Source organism: Coptis chinensis, chromosome 3, assembly GCF_015680905.1.
Source record: "Coptis chinensis isolate HL-2020 chromosome 3, ASM1568090v1, whole genome shotgun sequence".
Lineage (NCBI taxonomy): Eukaryota > Viridiplantae > Streptophyta > Magnoliopsida > Ranunculales > Ranunculaceae > Coptis > Coptis chinensis.
The window spans coordinates 86,475,284-86,495,764 of record NC_141458.1 but is presented as its reverse complement, the minus strand read 5'-3'; the positions used below and the strand labels follow the sequence as shown (position 1 = coordinate 86,495,764).

The following is a 20,481-nucleotide window of genomic DNA, read 5'->3' as shown; positions in this document are numbered from 1 at the left end:
CTGAAAGGGTTTGAAATTCCGAATTCTATAGGGTCGAAATTTATTGGATTTCGGTTTTTGGATTTACTCTACATCGTCACTAAGAACAAGTCTAATGGAGAGCTCCTAAAAACTGTTACATAGGTCTTTTGGTTTGCCCAGCTAAATTTGACACTCCAAAATAAAAAAACCAAACCAATTGTGTTTTTTGTTTTGAAGTGCTAAATGATACGGACGGCATAATTTCTGCCGTATGTCGAAATTTAACACACGGACGGCAGAAACTATATCGTTCGTCTCCCAAACTTATTATAGCAGTTGCTAGCGAAGGTCTTAATTTTGGCTGGATTTTTTACTCCTTCCAAATTTAAAACCCTTTTAACAGTTCCATTAGAATGACATTTTTATAGTTGGGGTGTTATATTTACCTTTAGTAGCCCATATAGCCTCCTATTGAACTTGTTATAAGAAAGTGTATTATATACAGTGTTCGTGATTCCAAACTAAATTTTGAAATTCTGTCTAATATTTCGGTTTTTCAAAAAACCGAAATTCCAAATATATAGTCAAAATCATCCAAAATTCCAAATATGATAGAGTTAAAATTTAATAAATTTCAATTTTTAAATTTGTCGGAATTCCAAAAATTCTAAAATCCCGAACTATGATTATACAGGAACAAACAGAAAGTTTGGTCACTAATTAGTAGCTATAATATGCCTATATGTCGATTGCCCGTCCTCTTCTGTACTTCAACTTACACACAAACCGGGTTGACAAAGACTTGTGATTGCAGTCTGTCGAAGGAAGTGATAAAAAGTTCATAAATGTGGTCCCATATATATCAGCTATAAATGCCAATAACGAGTCTGAGAGGATAATTGCTCCTCGACATTCACATTCCACACTTCAAGGAGATAAGATATAACTTGCAGCAAATCACTGACAATCAAGAAAACATTTGGTGGTGTGATATACTAAGTATATTACACAGATAAAATTAAGGCTACCTGATTTTAGGCCAATGCTCAAAATGACATTGGCCCAAAACAATTAATCTGGGGCGCAAAGACAATTTCCCTAAAAAGATGAGATATCATCTGTCTAATAAAACAGATTTTTATGTTATATCGAGCGGTTGGGTTACTCTAAACTAAACTAAAGAGAAATAAGCTATTATAAAGGATAAAAATAATTTTATCTTTTATTTTTTTAGTATATTTTGATTCCATTAATATTATTCCTCATAGATATATATATATTAAACTAGCTTTCGAACCCGTACTAAACGGGTGTCGTTATATTAAATTATTCTAAAAAATATTAGCAACTATTCATACTTATGAGATATGAAAATTATATTAATCACTTGTTTAAATTTCTTACACCACTCTCTATCAAAAGAAAGCACCAAATCTTAGTAAAACCCATCGATTTATTTTTGTTGTTATGTTTAATAATAGAAGTTTGATTGAAATTTTGTGAGAATGCTTTCAATGTGGAAGATGATATTGAAAACTACTTTAAAGTAGAGGCATTCCCAATCATAATAAAATAATTATAATAAACACTACTTAAAATGCAAAACTATACTTGTCGAGATATTATATTCTCCTTATATATAATACAACTATGTTTCGAGGTTAGTTTAATGCATTTGCATCAAGTTTCCAATTTTACATTAATTGAGGCTAGTTTAATGTATGCAATTGGATCTAGTTTCTGATTTTCCATTAATTATTCTTTTAGGTTAATTCAATGTAGTTGTATCAAGTTTCGATTTCCCGTTAATTATTATTTGAGGTTAGTTCAGTGCAGTTGCATCAAGTTTACGATTTCCCGTTAGTTATTCATTAAAATTAATTCAGTGCAGTTCTATCTAGTTTTCAATGTTTCGTTAATTACTCTTTGAGATTAGTTAATTGCATTTGCATCAAGGTTCCAATTTTCCATTAATTACTATTTGAGGTTAGTTTAATATATCTACATCCAGTTTCTGATTTCACGTTAATTATTTTTCGAAGTTAGTTCGCATCTAGCTTCCAATCAATTTCCGGTTATTTATGCTTTGAGGATAGTTCAATGTAGTTACATCCGGTTTCATATTTCTAGTTAACTATTCTTTAAGGTTATTTAAATACATTTGCATCCAGTTTCTGATTTTTCATTAAATATTCATCAAAGATATTGTATCCAATTTCTGATTTTCCGGCCTGTTAGTTAATATATGATTTTAGTTTAATGCAGTTATATCCAGTTTTTGATTTTCCGTTAATTATTCTTTGATGTTAGTTCAATGCGATTTGCATCCAATTCGATTTTCCATTAATTGTTTTTGAGGTTAGTTTAATGCATTTTGCAGCAAGTTTTCGATTTCCGTTAATTATTTTTGAGGTTTGTTCAATGCGGTTGTATCAAATTTTTTCCGTTAATTATTCATTGAGGTTAGTCAAAAATGCATTTGTATCCATTTTTGATGTTTCTATATTTGTTAATTAGTTTTTAGATTAGTTCATTATATTTGCATTCAGTTTTCGATTTTTCATTAATAACTCTTTGAGGTTAGTTCAATACATCTGCATCTAGTTTATGATTTATGATTATTTATGCTTTGAGGTTTTAATTAGTTTGATGCAATTTCATCCGATTTCTGATTTTCCGTTAACTATTCTTTGAGGTTATTTTAATGTATTTGCATGTAGTTTCTGATTTTCCGTCAATTATTCTATGAGGTTAGTTCAATGCAGTTGCATTTGGTTTTTGATTTCCTGTTAATTATATTTTGAGGTTAGTTCAATGTATTTGCATTCAGTTTTTGATTCATCGTTAATTATTATTTGAGGTTTGTTTGATGCATTTTTGCATACCGTGTCCGATTTACCGTTAAATATTTTTCAAAGATTTGCATCCAATTTCTAATTTCCCATTAGTTATTCTCTGACGTTAGTTTAATACAGTTGCATCCAGTTTTCGATTTATAGTTAATTACTTTTTGAGTTTAGTTTATTGCATTTGTATAAAGTTTTCGATTTCCCGTTAATTACTCTTTGAGCTCACTTCAATGTATTTGAATCCAGTTTTTTATTTCCTTTTAATTATCCAATGTGGTGTAATAAATACTTATCTATAATAAAAATAAATTAGGTTTTATCAAAAATTATCAGTTCCCAATTTCCCATTAATTATTTTTAAATTATATAGACTCACTATATGGGATCTTCAAAAATTATTTACTTAACGGGTCCTGTCATATTTTATGTTGAAAAAATATATGCAACTATATATGCATAAATTATTGGATGTTCACTCATCCAAATTTCTTATAACATGAAAAATGATAAAAAAAAATAACTCACCATTGATAAAACCTTTTAACTTCATTTGTTGTTTAATAATAGAAGTTTGATTGAAGTTTTGTGAAATTGTCTAATAAGATGAAGTTCATATTGAAGCTACTTGAATAGCAAGGTGTTCCCAATTATACGAAAAAAGATAAGATAAACACCATTTTAAATGCAAAACTATACTTATTGAGATATTCCCACAACATATAATACAACTATATTTTGAGGTTAGTTCAATGCATTTGCATCCAGTTTCGATTTTTCGTTATTTATATTTTGAGGTTAGTTCAATGCATTTGCATCCAGGTTTCGATTTCTTGTTAATTATTTTTTCTTTGTAGTTTAATGCATTTGCATCCAATTTCTGCTAATTATTATTCGAGCTCACCAATGCATTTGCATCCGGGTTTCGATTTTCCATTAATCATTTTTTGAGATTAGTTTAATACATTTGCATCCGCCGTTTTCAATTTCGTTTATTATTCGATGAGGTTGTATTTGCATCTAGTTTCTGATTTCACGTTAATTATTGTTTGAGGTTAGTTAAATGAATTTGCATCCAATTTTTGATTTTCCATTAATTATTTATTGAGGTTAGTTCAATGCATTTGCATTAAATTTATTTTTTGAAATTAGTTTAGTGTAGTTGCATCCGGTTTCCGATTTTCCGTTAATTATTTGTAAATATTAGTTTCACGCATTTGCATCATGTTTCCAATTTATAGTTATTTTTTTAGGTTAGTTCAATACAGTTACATCCAATTTATGATTTCCCGATAATTTAATCTCTGAGGGTTAGTTCAATGCATTTGCATCCAGTTTCTGATTTCTCGACAATTATTTGCTGGTGTTAGTTTGATATATTTGCATTCAAGTTTTGATTTCCGTTAATTATTCTTTGAGGTTAGTTTAATGCAGTTGTATCAATATTATGATTGTCCATTAATTAATTTTTAAGATTAGTTTAATGCTTGCATGTGCATCCAACTTCCGATTTCCCGTTAAATATTATTTGAGGTTAGTTCGATGCAATTGCATCTAGTTTTCTGTTTCTCGTTAATTGTTCTTTGATGTTAGTTTCATGCAGTATTATATATATTTAAAAATATTTGTTATTATTGGAAGTGTTCGGTTGGTATTATATATTTTGTGATGTTAGTTTTTATATAATTTAATTTTTCACATGTAATTTGTTTTGGTTTGGTTTGGTATATAATTTATTTAATCCCAACATCTACTTTAACTAAATCAATAGTTATATAATTTATTTAAGTCAACATCCGTTTTAACTGAATCTCGTTATTCTACTAAAATTGGAAATTATAAAATTCATAAATTTAATTAGAATATGTCGTAATTAATTATTATGGCTTGTGGTTTTTGAAATCCTTAACTATGACTAAATTTTACACTTCAAATTGATTCAACTTTATTTGTTATGCCCATATATATAGTGCATACAATACAATTTTATTTGTTTTTGGTGTACACTATTACTTATTTTATGATTAGTTTATTTTTCTCCCTTTTTCCCAGTCACATGTGTGGTTAACAAATGCATAAAGTAAATGTTCAAGCAATTCAATTCATTTTTTCCTTTGTTCTTTTATAGTTTCATTATCATTTTCTAGAAAGAAACTTTGTTATGTTAAACTTCGCCTGAGATTAGTGTGGAAACTATTCTTTGTGGCGTAAGGGTTTTAGGAAAATCATTTTTGGTTGAAAATATTGTTTTTGCAATTTAGTTTTTCCCCCCCGTAATTAGCTATATTGTTTAGGAAAAGTTGGACACTCTGTGAAACTCTAGATGAAATTGTTTATTTATTTATATCCTACTTTTTCATAATTAGTAATAAAGTTTAGAAAAAACTGGAGTCGAGTGCTCCAAAAAATAGATTAGTGAGGGTATAACTATAATATATATCTAAGGATTTGGAATTTTTTTTTTTCGTAATTAGTATTAGAGTTTAGAAAAAGTTTGAGACTCTGTGAAGCCTTGAAAAATAGAGCCAAGAGGGTATAGCTATAATATATATCTAAGGATTATATCTGATATCTATATAAATCTAATCTAAATTAATTCCAATTAGGAAATTACTACTCAAAGATACTGATTGATCCAACGCTATATAAATTTAATCCAGACTCACTGACTATTGGAATACGGAATGGTAGTATGTGTCTCTGGGTATTGCAACACGGAATGGTAGTACATGTGGTAGAGTTTGTAAATTAGCAGCTACCTATTCAACCATTCAACTTTGTACTAGCATATCAGCATATGCATATTTTAATTTGTGTTTTATGACAGGGTAGATTTGATATGATCTGTAGTGGAAGGGACAAGATTGAAACCCCATAACAGGTACTTTTTCAACAACATGTAATTTTTGTCTCCAAGCAAGTAAGCCATAATTTTTAACGTATGAATTATTCAACCAGATATTCCTGTAATTTAGGCTGAGGACCACATCATTTGAAAGCTGGTGTATCCTTGAGTTTATGAACTGGAAAAGAAACATACCTGACTTTTTCATTATAGATGTATGTCCTCTCTCTCTAGCTTAAAATTTTGACATGCTCTGTATACACTATCCATTCTCACACCTATAAGCTGCAAGTAGTATTAACTTATCGAATCGCTCATACTGTAATAAACTTTGAACGTCAGCTGAGGAGGTTCATTTGTCATAGCATAAAATCTTAATTTGTGTGCCTAAAGGCTGATGGGTGTCTTATTAGTCAGGGACAAATTTAGTTCATAATGCATTGTACATTTTATCATACTCTGTTGTCCCAGCATAATAATAACTGCATGAACCAAAAAGTTATGACCCGTCAGATTAGAAAGCCAATGTTGGAGATAATTGTACCGATCTAATACTAGAAAACTCAAATTCCCGCGAAGAAAGGAAGCAATGTTTTTAGATTTGTTGTTTTGTTTCTTTTCTTGAGGCTAACTTTTCTATAATTTATCATTTGGATTGCAATGTTGAAGTGTTCCATTGTGTATCTCTTGCGATCCGTGTTGAAAAAATGCTAGGTCAGTAGTTGGGCAAAAGGGAAGCAATCTTTTTAGACTATATATATCTTTGTTTTAATTTTCTTTTGCGAGACGAACATTGCCATTATTCAATTCTTGCACTTTCTTTCTTTGCCTCTTTTATGCTTTTAGACCCTTTTGCTATGCACACTAAAGTATAGTACATGCGTGTAACTTTGGTAGAAGTTTCAGTGGGTCAGAACTCTTTATATTTTAATTATACAAAAGTCGATAACTCTAATTGAAGGTACTGGTGACATGGTTGCATTTTGCACGACTTCGAACCTCCTTTAATAGTTGTTCCTGATCATAGTTGTATACCACTTTCATTTATTTGTTGCAATTTCCTTATCAATGTTTGATTATTAGCCATGGATAAGGCACTACCTGCAAGTGCATTTGATGTTTCTGTTGTCGGCGCACCACCTAAATCTACCAATGAACCTACTACATCTATTCAGGTATTTGAAGTTCCTTTTTCACAGTTTGGTTATGTTTGATTCTTACATGATTTCAAACTTTTAAATTTTGTAACAAAGAGAAACTCTTTTGTTAATTTGACAACGTTCTCATTTAATTTTTTATGCGGCTTTTCATGTACTTGCATCATACAGCAAAGAGAATTTTATTATATAAATTGAGTACGTGAGCATAAACAACGGATCATTAACCATGTGCTTGCTACCCTTGCTAAGGTATGTAACATATATACGTTCATTATATGCGGTTGTTGTTTACTGCCTTCTGATGATTATGTTTTATCAAATATAAAATGCAGGTTTTGGAAAAACAAGGAAATGAAGGCCATCAAGTCCAATCACCTCCTGTGATAAAATGAGGTTGTAGTTACTTCTCCACAATCCACTCTTAATGTTAGTCCGACCAATGCTTTTACACTCTCTTAGCCTTCTCGGTGCAAGTTGGCCCAACACAATAGAAGAGAAAGAGAGCTCATAAGTGGTAGAAGCAGCAAGTGAACAAGAAGGAAATTAGGAGCAGGCCTTCAAAATTTATACCTATGTCCATGTCTTCCCATATGTAAGTTTCATTTCTTTGTGTGTTTTCTATAGCATTGTTTTCAGTCAAAAATATTTCCATTCCTAGCTCATTATGATTTTTTTTTCTACATGTTAGTGACACCCAAAACGAAATAGAAGTGGATGATCTTAGTGTTAGTCCGACCAATGCTTATACACCTTCTTAGACTTCTCGACGCAAGTTGTCCCAACGCAATAGAAGAGAAAAAGAGCGCATAAGTGATAGAATGAACAAGCGAACTAGAAGGAACTTAGAAGCAGACCTTCATAATATTCCAGTATCAAATTATCAATGTCTTTATATATGTAAGTTGAATTTTGTTATGTTTTATATAGCATTATTTTCAGTAAAAAAAAATTTCATTCCTAACTCATTAGGATTTTTTTTCCTACATGCTAGTGACACCCAAAGCAAAATGGTGTAGATGATTATTTTCAGCCTCTTACAACTGGTGTCAATATGGTAGAACCTGCTAATATGCACAACAATGTCCGCCATTATCTTGGAAAGATGGATGTGGAATGCTCTTTTTGTAAAGTTATGCACTGGAAAGATGAAAGGTTGGCAAATACATTAGTCACTTTTTCGGGATGTGTTGCAAACAAGGAAAAGTCAGTCTTCCTCTACTTAGTCCATTGCCTCATGCAATTCAAGATATATATGATGATAGTGACGCCAAAGCCAGGTCATTTAGACAACATCTTCGTCAGTATAACTTGGCTAATGCATTTATCAGTCTCTGTTGTCAACCCGATGACCGAATATTCAGCGGTAGCGGTCCTATTCCATTCACCGTTCATGGTGAATTACGCCATCAAATTGGATCGTTACTACCAGAACCTGAGAAAGATCCGACTTATGCTCATCTCTATGTTTATGACCCAGCCAGTGCCCTTGATGTGCGTCATCGCCAAAATCCAGAATTAAGACGTGATGTTTTAGATGTCATTCAGAGTACACTGTCAGATTGTAATAGATTTGCTGAAAAATTCCTTCAAGCATATGATATATTGAGTGCTCACGCAGCTGAGGAAAATGATGTGCAGCTTATCTCCATTATAATACATCTACTGACCGACGGCGATACAATCTTCCTTCAACAAATGAAATTGCAGTTGTTATACCTAGGGATGGAACTGAAATCAGAAGCACAAGAGATATCATTCTTCATTATAGATCAGGCAATGCACTGAAGCGGATTGATGAATGTAATCCCGCTTATCTACCCTTGCATTATCCTTTGTTTTTCCCTCGGGGTGAGCTTGGATGGTCAACCGAAATGAAATTTTATGATGTCAATGACGATGATTCGAGGCGATTGACTCAGATGGTGTTCTATGCATATCGTTTGTTTGAACGTCATACTGAATATTCAACAATACTCCGTGGTGGAAAATTATTTTAGGAGTTTTTGTGTGATGCTTGGGCTTCTACTGAGCAAAATCGGCTATACTATCATTATACCCACCAAAAGGATCTTTGTGTTGAATTGTACATAAGTTTGACAGATTTAGTTGAGGGTACGGATCCTGATCATGTTGGTCAGCGGTTTATTTTGGCATCATCGTTGGAAGTCCAAGGTACATGTATGAGATCTTTCAAGACTCGATGGCTATAACACGTTACAATAAGCATCCAGATATATTCCTTACGATGACGGCTAATCCTCACTGGCCAGAAGTGCAAGAAGCCATTTTGGAGAACCAAAATGCGTTTGATCGACCTGATGTTCTTGCCCGTATTTTCGAACTGAAGAGAAGAGCTTTAATGAAATTTATTAAGAAGAAAAATGTGTTTGGCCGTGAAGTAGCTCATGTGTACACCATTAAATTTCAGAAGCGTGGCCTCCCACACACGCATGCACTCTTTTTCCTCAAGCATGAATATAAAATCCATACCGCAGCCCAAATTGATCAAATTATATCCGCAGAATTTCCCGACCCAGATAAGGATCCCTTGCTCTTTGATACAATAAAGAGTTGTATAATCCATGGACCGTGTGGTGTTAAAAATATAAACTCACCATCTATGGAAAATGGCAAGTGCACAAAGTATTTTCCACATGAGTTTACAGATGCGACAACCATACAAAAAGACGGTTATCCACTTTATATGCGTCGCAACACGGGACGTGTCTATATGGTGAAAGACAAAGAGGTTGACAATAGGAACATTATCCCATATAATCCACAGTCGGTGAGGATGTTTAATTGTCACATTAATATTGAAGTGTGTGCGGGATTGCAATGTGTTAAGTACATCCACAAATACATCTACAAAGGCAATGACAGAACAACAATAGTGTTGGACCGCGAAAATGAGATTAAACAGTACATTGATGCCATATATATTGGACCACCAGAAGCAGCTTGGCGGCTATTTGGGTTTTCCTTATATGAAGAGTTTCCAACTGTTGTAAGGTTATCTCTTCACTTGCCAGGTATTTAACACTTGATTAAACAAATTTCATCAATATACTATTAAGTTATACTGGAATGCCATACTGTTAAGTTATGATTTGTTGCTAGGTATGCATCATATTGTGTTCAACCCTAAGGAACCGATGGAGAATATTCTTGAGAGGGCGAAATGACAAAAGTCGAGTCTCACTTCATTCTTCGACTGTTGTGCTTCAAATCCAGATGCTCGGGCCTATACTTACCAAGAATTTCCGACCACTTTGTTTGGCACAAAACAGAAAAGGTATGGACTAAAAGAAGCAATGGTTATGCTATTGGCAGGATGTATTTTGCCAAGCCCACCAAGGGAGAGAGGTTTTACTTACGTCTACTATTGACCATCGTAAAGGGCCCAACATCATTTGAGGATCTTCGCAAATTTGAAGGCATTCCTCATCCAACATTCAAGGTTGCGTGTGTTGCACGTGGACTTCTTGAAGATGATGGAGAGTGGATACATTGTTTGAAAGAATCGGCGATAATGAATATTGGATATCAGCTAAGGAGATTGTTTGGCATTATTCTGTTGGAATGCAATCCAGTGCAACCACATCTGTTGTGGGATAGATTCTCAACAAGTATATGCGACGACCTAGCGCATAAATTACGAACTATATATCTTCAACATTCCTAATCCATCAAAAGAGCAGGTAACAGATATTATATTAATGCCTCCTTCATGTAGCCTATATTATATTATTAATACACAATTTTCCTGCAGGTGACATATTACGGGTTGCATCTATTAGAGCAGTTCTTCATGGAATCTAAAAACAGAATTCTAGAAGACTTTCCCCCAATGCCCCGACCACTCAAAAAATGGAACAAAGGGATTGGAAATAGACTAATTTGGGAGCAACGCCAACTCCAGTTTGATTTACAAGATAAACAAATTAACCGTAACATTGATCGTCTTAACAATGAGCAACGCCATGCGTTTGATACCGTGATTGATTCAGTCATGCAAAATGCAGGGGGAATTTTCTTCTTAAATGAAGTTGTAGGTACATGAAAGACATTTGTGTATAATACGATTGCAGCTAAATGTCGTCATCTAAGACATATTGTGATTGCAGTTGCCTCATCTGGTATTGCGTCGCTTTTATTAGATGGTGGTAGAACAACTCATTCAACTTTTTCTATTCCTTTTGATGTGTTGGAGAACTCTATGTGCGGCTTCAAAAAGGATTGGCTCCAAGCAGGTATGTTTAAAGAAACAAAACTGATAATTTGGAATGAAGTCTCGATGCAGCATAGGTTTTGTATTGAAGTAGGTGACCGTTCACTCCGGGATTTTTGTAATAATGAAAGACCATTTGGTGGAATCACTGTTGTTCTAGGTGGTGACTTTTGACAAATTCTACCAGTTGTACCACAAGATGAACGTGAGGATATTGTAGGTGCATCACTGAGAAGGTATTTGCTCTGGAAATACGTTAATGTTTTATCTTTGGTGCAAAATATGAGATTAGATAGTGACTTGCCAGAGAACGTGTTGTTCTCCAATTTCTTGATAGAGGTATTACTTAATTTCTTGAAAAAAATAATGCTTTTTGATGACCATTTTAAATTATACACAATCACTCATCTCATATGCTCTCATTTGAAATTTTCATGTTGGAATGAAACCAGAAGAAAGTGTTCAATTGCCGCCAGAGATTCAAAATTGTAGCAATCTTCATGACTTGCTAAATAATGTATATCCCGATCTAAGTGAGCAGTATGAAGCTGACCCAAATTATTTGACCGAGCGGACTATCCTTTCAGCACGCAACGATGATGCTAACCACTATAAATGATACTGCACTAGATATGTTTCCTGGGGAAGAAATTGTTTGCTTAGGTGCTGACAAGTTAGGCGCTGCCAGTGTTGTTGATAGTGGTAACGCAAATAGCTATCCGACAAAGTACTTGAACTCACTCGATCCTTCTGGGTTGCCTCCATTCAAGTTTACTCTCAAGAAGGGATACCCAGTAATGTTGCTGAGAAATATAGCACCAACAAATGAACTTTGTAACGGCACGCGCCTGATGATTGTGTGCACAAAGCCACACGTGGTGCAAGTTCAAATCTTAATTGGAGAAAAAGCAGGGAATGTACGCTTTATCCCGAGAATATCATTAATGCCTTCGACCAATGAAATACTATTTCAAATGACCAAACGACAGTTTCCAATTCGATTGTCGTTTGCAATGACGATAAACAAATCACAAGGGCAATCTGTTAAGTACGTTGGTATTGATTTGTGAAACCAGGTGTTTAGCCATGGTCAATTATATGTGGTGTTATCAGGATGCACTTCTTCAAAACGAATCAGTGTCATCCTCCCTTCTGATTCTTCAAACCACACAAGTAACATCGTGTATCCTGAAGTCCTGCTTTAGTTTGAGAGAAGGTGTATTTCGTAACTTTTGAGCTTTGATGTTTATTTCTCAATTTCTTTTTATACATATGGTTAGGAAATAAGGAAACCTTCATTGTATGTGAAGATTTAAATCTAGATCAGCTAACAACGAGTGTGAAATATTGACTGGTTTGCTAGATAGAGGAATTTGCTTTTTGGATATTTTTAGATAAAAAAAATACAATATTTGATAGGATAATGACTTCTTAAATTTTCTGATAAATGAATGAATTTGATGCATATGTTTATATAACAAAGGTCATCTTAATCCAAAACAATCTAAGTAGCATACACCCTCTATAAGCACTCAATATTAATTTTGTAAATAATAGTTATTAGATTTTTGTGTTTCTTTTGCAGTTTTTAATTTAATTAATGAAAAAATGAATAACGTTATGACTCGAGTGGCGTAGCCACGAGTTAATTTCTAGTGTATATAATAAAGCAGCTTGGTTTTTTATGCTGTTATATCGAGCGGTTGGGGTGAAAATAGTTTTGGGACGATCCTATGGTGATAAATCAATTTCTTTTAAGAGCTATATAAATCTTATCTAAGTTGATTCCAATTACAACTAAAGAGTCCAACTTGATATTAATCCTCATATATATATATATATATGTATATATTGTGTGTGCATATTTTAGCAAATAGATATATATATATATATATATATATATATATGAAATAAGAAGAGGATCGAATTATCGGGAGAACTAGATCGGAATTTTAGGCTCGAAATGGAGGTTCGGATCTAGTTCGAGTTGTAGGCTCGGAGAACCAACTCCTGACTAGGAACACCTACTATATATATATATATATATTGTGTGTGCATATTTTAGCAAATAGATATGTAGCACGTGGTAGCATCTTCGTAAGGCTCGGATATGGTCTTGGTGTGGGTAGAAAGTACCAGAACACACTTCAAGTCCAAATCCTCTTACTTCCTAGGTTCGGAAGTGAAATAAGAAGAGGAGGTTCGGAATTGGTTGGAATAGGCTCGGAGAACTAGAGGTTCGGAACCGGTTGGAGTAGTAGGCTCGAGGCTGGAGGTTAGGATCTAGTTCGAGTTGTAGGCTCGGAGAACCAACTCCTGACTAGGAACACCAAATCCGGAACTACTAAGTTTGAAACTCCAACTCCCAATCCGAACCTAAAACATGTTTTTCTGTTGTTTAAGTCAATAAAGGAGACCTATTTGACTTGGGAAACATGGGGCTTCTAGAAGAGTCAAGATGAGACTTAACAAGAGGCGGTCTCCTAGTTAAACACTAATTGGGAAACCTCATCTATTCATCAAGATGATACTTAACAAGAGGCGGTCTCCTAGTTAAACACTAATTGGGAAACCTCATCTATTCTTATAAATAGAATAGTTGAACTACACTTTGAGTTTGATTCCTATACACGGATATCGTGAAGGTGACCATTAAAGAGCGTGGTTCAACTCATCATCTTCTAAATCTCTTCTTCTTATTGATTCAATACTTCAAGTTGTTCTTTGATCATCAACAAAATATTTGTGTTTCTTGATTAGGAAAAAATCATCACACAATTGAAATGTCATGTGGGAAACTATCTGAGAATTGATTTGATTTCTTGGTGAAATTTTTTCAGTTCTAGGTTCTCCTACCCACGATTTTTTTTTTTTTTTTGGGTTGTTGTTTTAAAAAATATATATATATTTTCTTCACTTTGATTCAAAATCATGGTTACTACAAGAGCCAATGCGAATCAAAGTAACGAGGGAATAACGAGATCAATAACCCACATGTTACTTCTCAAAGACAATCCGAGCGTAGAGGAGATCGTCGTTTTTGGACGTGGTCGTGAAGAAAATGAGCCTAACAACGATACTCCCCAATCTGCCATAACCAACCAAGCCATCATGGATCTTTGCTTTGGATGGCGAGCGATTGGTCGACGGGGAGGCTCGTTTGTGTTCTTACCAAGACTACTACCGCGACGCGGGAGGGTTGTTCACTTCAAGAGTGTTGCCCTACTAATGGAAATGCGAGGGGCAGTTCCGTCCACGAAGTCTCGACCTGGTGAGGGTTACGTCCCTACACCTTATATACCTTACTTATTTGGGTATCATAGCGACCAACCGGTCGGATTATAATCGAGTGGATCCCACCCAACACTCGAGCTCACGCGGGCCGACTTCTCTTGGTATTCAAGTTCTCAAGGTACGAGGGATGGATGTCCGAATGTGTTTGCCCGGAATCCACAACTATTAAGGTCAACCTCGGCACGAAGAAGACTTTCAGTTTCAAGGGAACTTTCATTGCCTCGGAATCCCTCAGTTCCCCGATCCAGTTTTGCAAACTCCTCCACTCGATCTCGAGAACCGGAACCACGTTATCATCAAGATGAGAACTATGAGAGTCTAGGTTTGAGGTACAACAACGAGAGAACTCAAATTCATGAACCGACTACTCTTGCACAACTCAAGGCGCAAATACTAGAGGAACTACGAGGTTCAAAACCAACCAAGATGGATGAGTCAGTTGTTCGGTCAGCAATCGAGGGTGACATTGGAACCCTTTTTCACGACATGTTATGAGTGGATACATCCCCATGATTATAAACCACCGAAGTTCTCTAAATTTAATGGCAAAGGAGATCCGGTCTCTCATGTGCTCGGTTATCGTCAAGCAATGGTGGGTCTTTCTCACGAAAAGATCATTATTTGTGCCGGTATTTTGCTTCAAGTTTGACCGGACTTCGGCACTCATGCGGTACACGAAGCTACCCGGGGCAGCATTCACGAGTTTAAAGTGCTATCCATCAATTTCATTTGCGAAATTTAGTTGCAACCGACCCTACATTAAAACCGCTAATGCAGCGTTTGATATGAAAATCCGAAAAGGACGGCGTGATCGGGGGATTTCACCAAAAGATTTAACGAGGTTCAATTGCATGTTGACAACGTTGATGAGACCCTCGCCATTGTGGCCTTTAGAAAAGGATTAGATCCCGACACGGTCTATATACGTCTTTGAAGAAAAAAAGCCTACAAACATGACAGAGTTACGGGCTCGGATTGATAAGTATCGGGCTGGAAGAAGACCTATTGGACGGGGACTCTTCATAAAAGAGTGATAACCGGTGTCACCTCCGCTCTGTTGGTAGGAGTTCCGATAGTCATTATGATGATAGGAAGTCCGAGGAACCACGGTCGGACCACAAGTCGGTCGTCGACAGAATTCCTATCGGATAAGTCCAAGAGGCAAAAGGTTAGTGACACGTCGGGGAAGTGAGCAACTACCCCATTTGGATAGGGACTTTACCACTTTAACTCATCCTTACGAGGACATCTTCGATGCCATCAAGAACAAGAACATGTTAAAGAACCCTCCAAAGATGAAACCCGGTGCTATTGGAGCTAGGAATACAAACGTATACTGTAAGTTCCATAAACAGTCCGGTCATGGAACTAAGAATTGTAGGTCTCTTAAACATGGAATTCAGGATCTAAGTAGACCGAGGGTTACTAGATGAATATAAGGGTACTCGATTCAGAGAATACTACCGCAATTCGACTCCAATGTACACAATGCAGAGACAGAGCGGATAAGGTAGTGATTCACACGATCGGCTGGGGGGGCAATTCTAAAGCGCCCATTTGAAGAGTTGAGTAGAGGCAAAGGTACCGGGGAAAGGCAGTGAAGCATTAACAATGTCACTTCAAACCGACCAAGGAATCTAACTCGCGGTTGTTTTCAGCGATGACGACGCTTAAAAGGGGTTTTCTTTCCACACTTTCGGATCGTTGGTTACGTCCTTAGAAGTTCTTTGGGTGTGATATGCATAGGATCCTAATCGACCACAGGAGTTCTGCGCAGATATACTTTACTATCATGCTTTCAAACAAATGCCGATTCTAGAAACGGAACTTCATCCCGTGAAATCTTCTTTGTATGGATTTAATGGTGACATGGCCGATCTGATAGGAGAGATTGAATTGACAATCAAAGCTGCCGGCGTCGCTCTAAATGTCAACTTCACGATTGTCGGGGAGTTATGCAATATAATGCTATTCTTGGTAGGAGTTGGCTTCATCGGCGAAAGCGGTTCCAAGTACTTACCACCAAACCTTGAAGTTCCCTCACCAAGGCAATATCGTGGTGATCAAAGGAGATCAACAAGCTTCCAAGCGATGCTATGCAGCTCTTCTAAAAATGGTTCGAGAACCGCTCCAATAACACTAGGAGGCGGGGTTAGGTTGCACCGCCAAATAGCAATTCTGAGCGAGTCTCCCTCTCAAGACATAGTGTTGGCACCTTTGGATATAATTCCATTAGATTATATAGGGCGGATGAGAGGAGGACTCCCCAACATTAGAACCGGTTGACGAAGTCGACATAGGAGATGGTTCGAACCTCGACGAAGTCTCAATTGGCACCATGTTGGACCGAAGACTAGAGAAGAGTTGATAAATTTCTTACAAGAATTCGAGATGTATTTGCTTGGAGTTATGAGGATATGCACGGAATTGATCCCTCCGTCGCTGCCATAAGCTCAATTTGGATCGAGCGTCGTGCGGTTAAGCGAAACTTCAGAAAAGATGGTCCCGAGCGTCTCGAGGCTATCGACAAAGAGGTGGATAAATTGCTTTAAGGCTAAGTACATCTGAAAGATCACATACCCTACTTGGATCTCTAACGTTGTATTTGTTAAGAAAAAGAATGGGAAGCTGGCGCGTGTGTCGATTATACGGATGTGAACAAGTTAACGTAAGAAGGATTGTTTTCCTCTTCCTCATATTAACACATTGTCGATGCCAGCTGCGGGACATGAGATCTTCTCTTTACGTGGCGGCTTTTGAGGTTACAACCGGATACTCATGTACCCTCGATCAAGAGCATACTACTTTCATCACGGCGCGAGGGAACATATTGTTATCGGGTTATGCCTTTTGGTTTAAAAAATGGGGGGCAACGCATACCAACGCTTGGTCACAACGATGTTCAAAGATCATATCGGTGATTTTGTCGAAGTCTATGTTGGCGAACCTCGATCAAAAGTAAAAGCGAAGTCGATCATCTTGTACACCTTCGATGCGTCTTTCCGGATCGAGGAAGTATCGGATGAAACTTAACCCACTAAATGTACGCCCGGTGTTACCTCAGGGAAATTCTTAGGACATCCGGTTTACTAAGCGTGGAATTGAAGCTAACGGACCGGATCAAAGCTATTCTTGATATGCCTTCTCCAAGGTCTCGAAAGAGGTACAAATGTTGGTTGCCTTGCCGCGTCTTACCGCAACTGAGTTCATTAGTAGAAGTTGGGATAAGTGTCGGGGTTACGTACAAGTTACTAAGGAAGAATATACGCTTTGATTGGACCGGCGAATGTGAGATGGCTTTTAAGGACTTAAAAATTATTTGTCCTCCCCTCCGTGCTCACTACCCGAAGCAAGGAGGCGTTTTAGGGTTATACTTAGCCTCTTCCGAGCATGGCATCAGTATTTGTATTAGTATGAATTGATGAGAGGAATATCGAAAAGCCTGTCTACTTTGTTAGTAGAGCCCTCACGGATGCGAAACACGATATCCGAAGATTGAGAGAATAGCTCTAGCTCTAATCTTTCTTTGTTGAAGCTACGACCATACTTCAAGCACACACCATCGAGTCATCACCGAGTATCCTTTGAAGTCGGTCTTGGCAAGACCGGATAGGGCGGACATCTCTTGAAATGGTCCATTCAATTAGGGGAATTTGACATTATTTATGTCTTGAGAATTTCGAGAAGGGGCAAGCTTTGCTGAGTTCTTGATCGATTTTCCTCTAGATACCTCGGCCCCGGCAGCGGTAGCAGATTCGGAAAAGTCACCTCTTGCTTTTATGGAGTTAGGCCGAACCTAACTCACTTCCTCATAGTCGGTTCGACCTTGGAGTCATATCGAGGTTGGAAGTTGTTAGTAGATGGATCTTCCAATGACCAAGGAGCGGTATTGGTGCGGTACTCTTGACTCCAGATAACATTAAGTTAGAAAAATCAGTGCATTTGGGGTTCAAGGCATCTAACAACGAAACTGAGTACGAAGCTATGCTAGCGGGCTTGTCTATGACATTAAACTTAGGAGTACGACATCTCACAGTATTCAGCGATTCTCAATTAGTTGTGCAACAGATTGAGGGTGGTTACGAAGCTCGAGACCCTCGTATGGCTCAATACTTGGAGTTGGTTAGATCTCTTACTTCTCATTTTGAAGATCTAAATTTCATTAATTTGCCTAGACTAGACAACAGGCATGCCGATTCACTTGCCTACTTAGCTTCTTTGCTTGGGGATATTGAAGCTCGTTCCATTCCCGTCGAATATCAGTCAGTGCCTAGTATTGAAAAAGAATTAGTTTGTCTTGTGGCTCCAATTTTGCGAGCTCTAGTGGGGACCTGGATGGATCCGTATCGTTCTTATCTTTTAGATGGCACTCTTCCCGAGAGAAGAAGCGAAGCCACGAAGTTGTTAGCCAAAGTGGGACGTTATTTACTTGTTGGTGAGAACTTGTATAAGAAGTCTTACTTAGGACCTCACCTGCGATGTGTTACTCATGGCGAGGCTCATACTTTACTTGAAGAGATACACTTTCGGGCGAATGTGGAAATCATCTTTGAGGCAGATCTTTGGTACTCAAGATACTCCGGCGGGGGGTACTTTTGGCCTTATATGCTTAAAGATCACGGACGCTTATGTCGGAAGTGTGATGCTTGCCAAAGACATGCTAACTACATCCATGTTCGGCCGAAGAACTCCATCCTCTGGCATCTCCGTGGCCATTCACTCAATGGGGAATGGACATTGTTGATCCTCTACCTATAGCTCACGGTAACATGAAGTTCCTTTTAGTTGCAGCAGATTATTTTACTAAGTGGATAGAGGCGGTTCCTTTAGCGAATATCGGGGAGGTTGATGTCGAAGTTCATCCGGAACAATATCATTTGCGAGGTTGGATTACCTAAAGTCATTCTTTTCGATAATGGGACACAATTTGGGGCACCAAAACTGCGCTTTTGCGAGATTGGGGCATTGTGCAACTTTTCTCTTCTCTGGATATCCTCAAAGGTAAGCGGTCAAGCGGAAGCCTCTAACAGCGTTATTTTGGATAATTTAAAAGCGAAACTTCGTGGGAGAAGCGGATTGTGGGTTAAGGAGTTGCCTAAAGTACTTTGGGCCTACCGAACAACTCCTCGGCGTTATTTGGAGAATCACCTTTCACTCTCACTTATGGTACCGAAGGCTGTCCTTCCCTCTTTGAGATGAGGGTCACTACCCGAAGTCAGATTTAGTACTCACCCTCGACAATGAGGAAATTCTTTTGTCGGGGAATTGGACTTGTTGGATGAAAAAGAGAATCTGCTGACCTTTACGGCGGCATCTTATCGACCAAATTGAAAAGGTCTTTTAAAAGAGTGCGACCTCGATCTTTCAAGGAAGGGGATTTGGTCCTCCGTATGGACCCCGCGCCTAAGAAGTTAGGAGCTAATTGGGAAGGTCCGTATGTCGTTGATAGGATAGTTGGCAATGGTAGTTACTATCTTAAATCCATGGATGGTGAAGTTTTTGTTAAACCTTGGAATCGCAAACTTGCGCCAAGTATTTTCAATAGTAGTTATCTTTCTCTTTGTTAGAGTGTTACCCATGGAACAACTGCGCGAATTTCCAAGTATTTTTAATAAAAGTTATCTTTCTCTTTTCAGAGTGTTGTTTCTTTTAATTTATTATTTTTATGTTGGGATACTTTTTGGATGTTGGGTGCGAGATCCCATATGTTGGCCACACTTGTATCAGAACCTTAAGAAAGCTTTCTTTGGATAATGAGTGAAAGATCTCATATGTTGTTCCATGTGTGTGCTTAAGAAAGTTTACACTTAGCTTGGATTTTATCTAGCTAAAGCGCCAATTCTAATGCCTTATGCTTATAAGTGTCATTTTATGCATTAGATATCGGATCATTTAAGGACTCTACAGGGAAAATCTGAGGGGCACACCCTACGTTCCTACAAAGTCTTATTTCTTAACAAAACTAAAGGTTTTACGAGGGGAATTGACGAGGGACAAACCCTATTTTCCTACAAAACCTTGTTTTTCTAAGATTCGAATATGAATTTGTATAAAATATAATTACGTATACATATTTATGCAAATAAGGAGAAAAGAACACCACTTCCTAGCTAGCCTGGAACTTCACGTTTGGAACTTGTCCAA

The 20,481-nt window shown here is 36.8% G+C and overlaps 2 protein-coding genes across 2 annotated transcripts; both read left to right on the top strand.

Moving 5' to 3' along the window:
- The first annotated feature begins 9,057 nt into the window (after positions 1-9,057).
- Positions 9,058-12,248, top strand: LOC147511333 (uncharacterized). Its single transcript, XM_086598435.1, has 7 exons — positions 9,058-9,844; positions 10,103-10,404; positions 10,585-10,867; positions 10,940-11,065; positions 11,231-11,382; positions 11,631-11,960; positions 12,120-12,248. Exons 1-7 carry the CDS (start codon positions 9,058-9,060, stop codon positions 12,246-12,248), a joined length of 2,109 nt encoding a protein of 702 aa, XP_086454561.1.
- A 6,073-nt stretch (positions 12,249-18,321) lies between these two features.
- Positions 18,322-19,095, top strand: LOC147511332 (uncharacterized). The gene has a single exon (XM_086598434.1). It carries the CDS (start codon positions 18,322-18,324, stop codon positions 19,093-19,095), a length of 774 nt encoding a protein of 257 aa, XP_086454560.1.
- Positions 19,096-20,481: the final 1,386 nt, after the last annotated feature.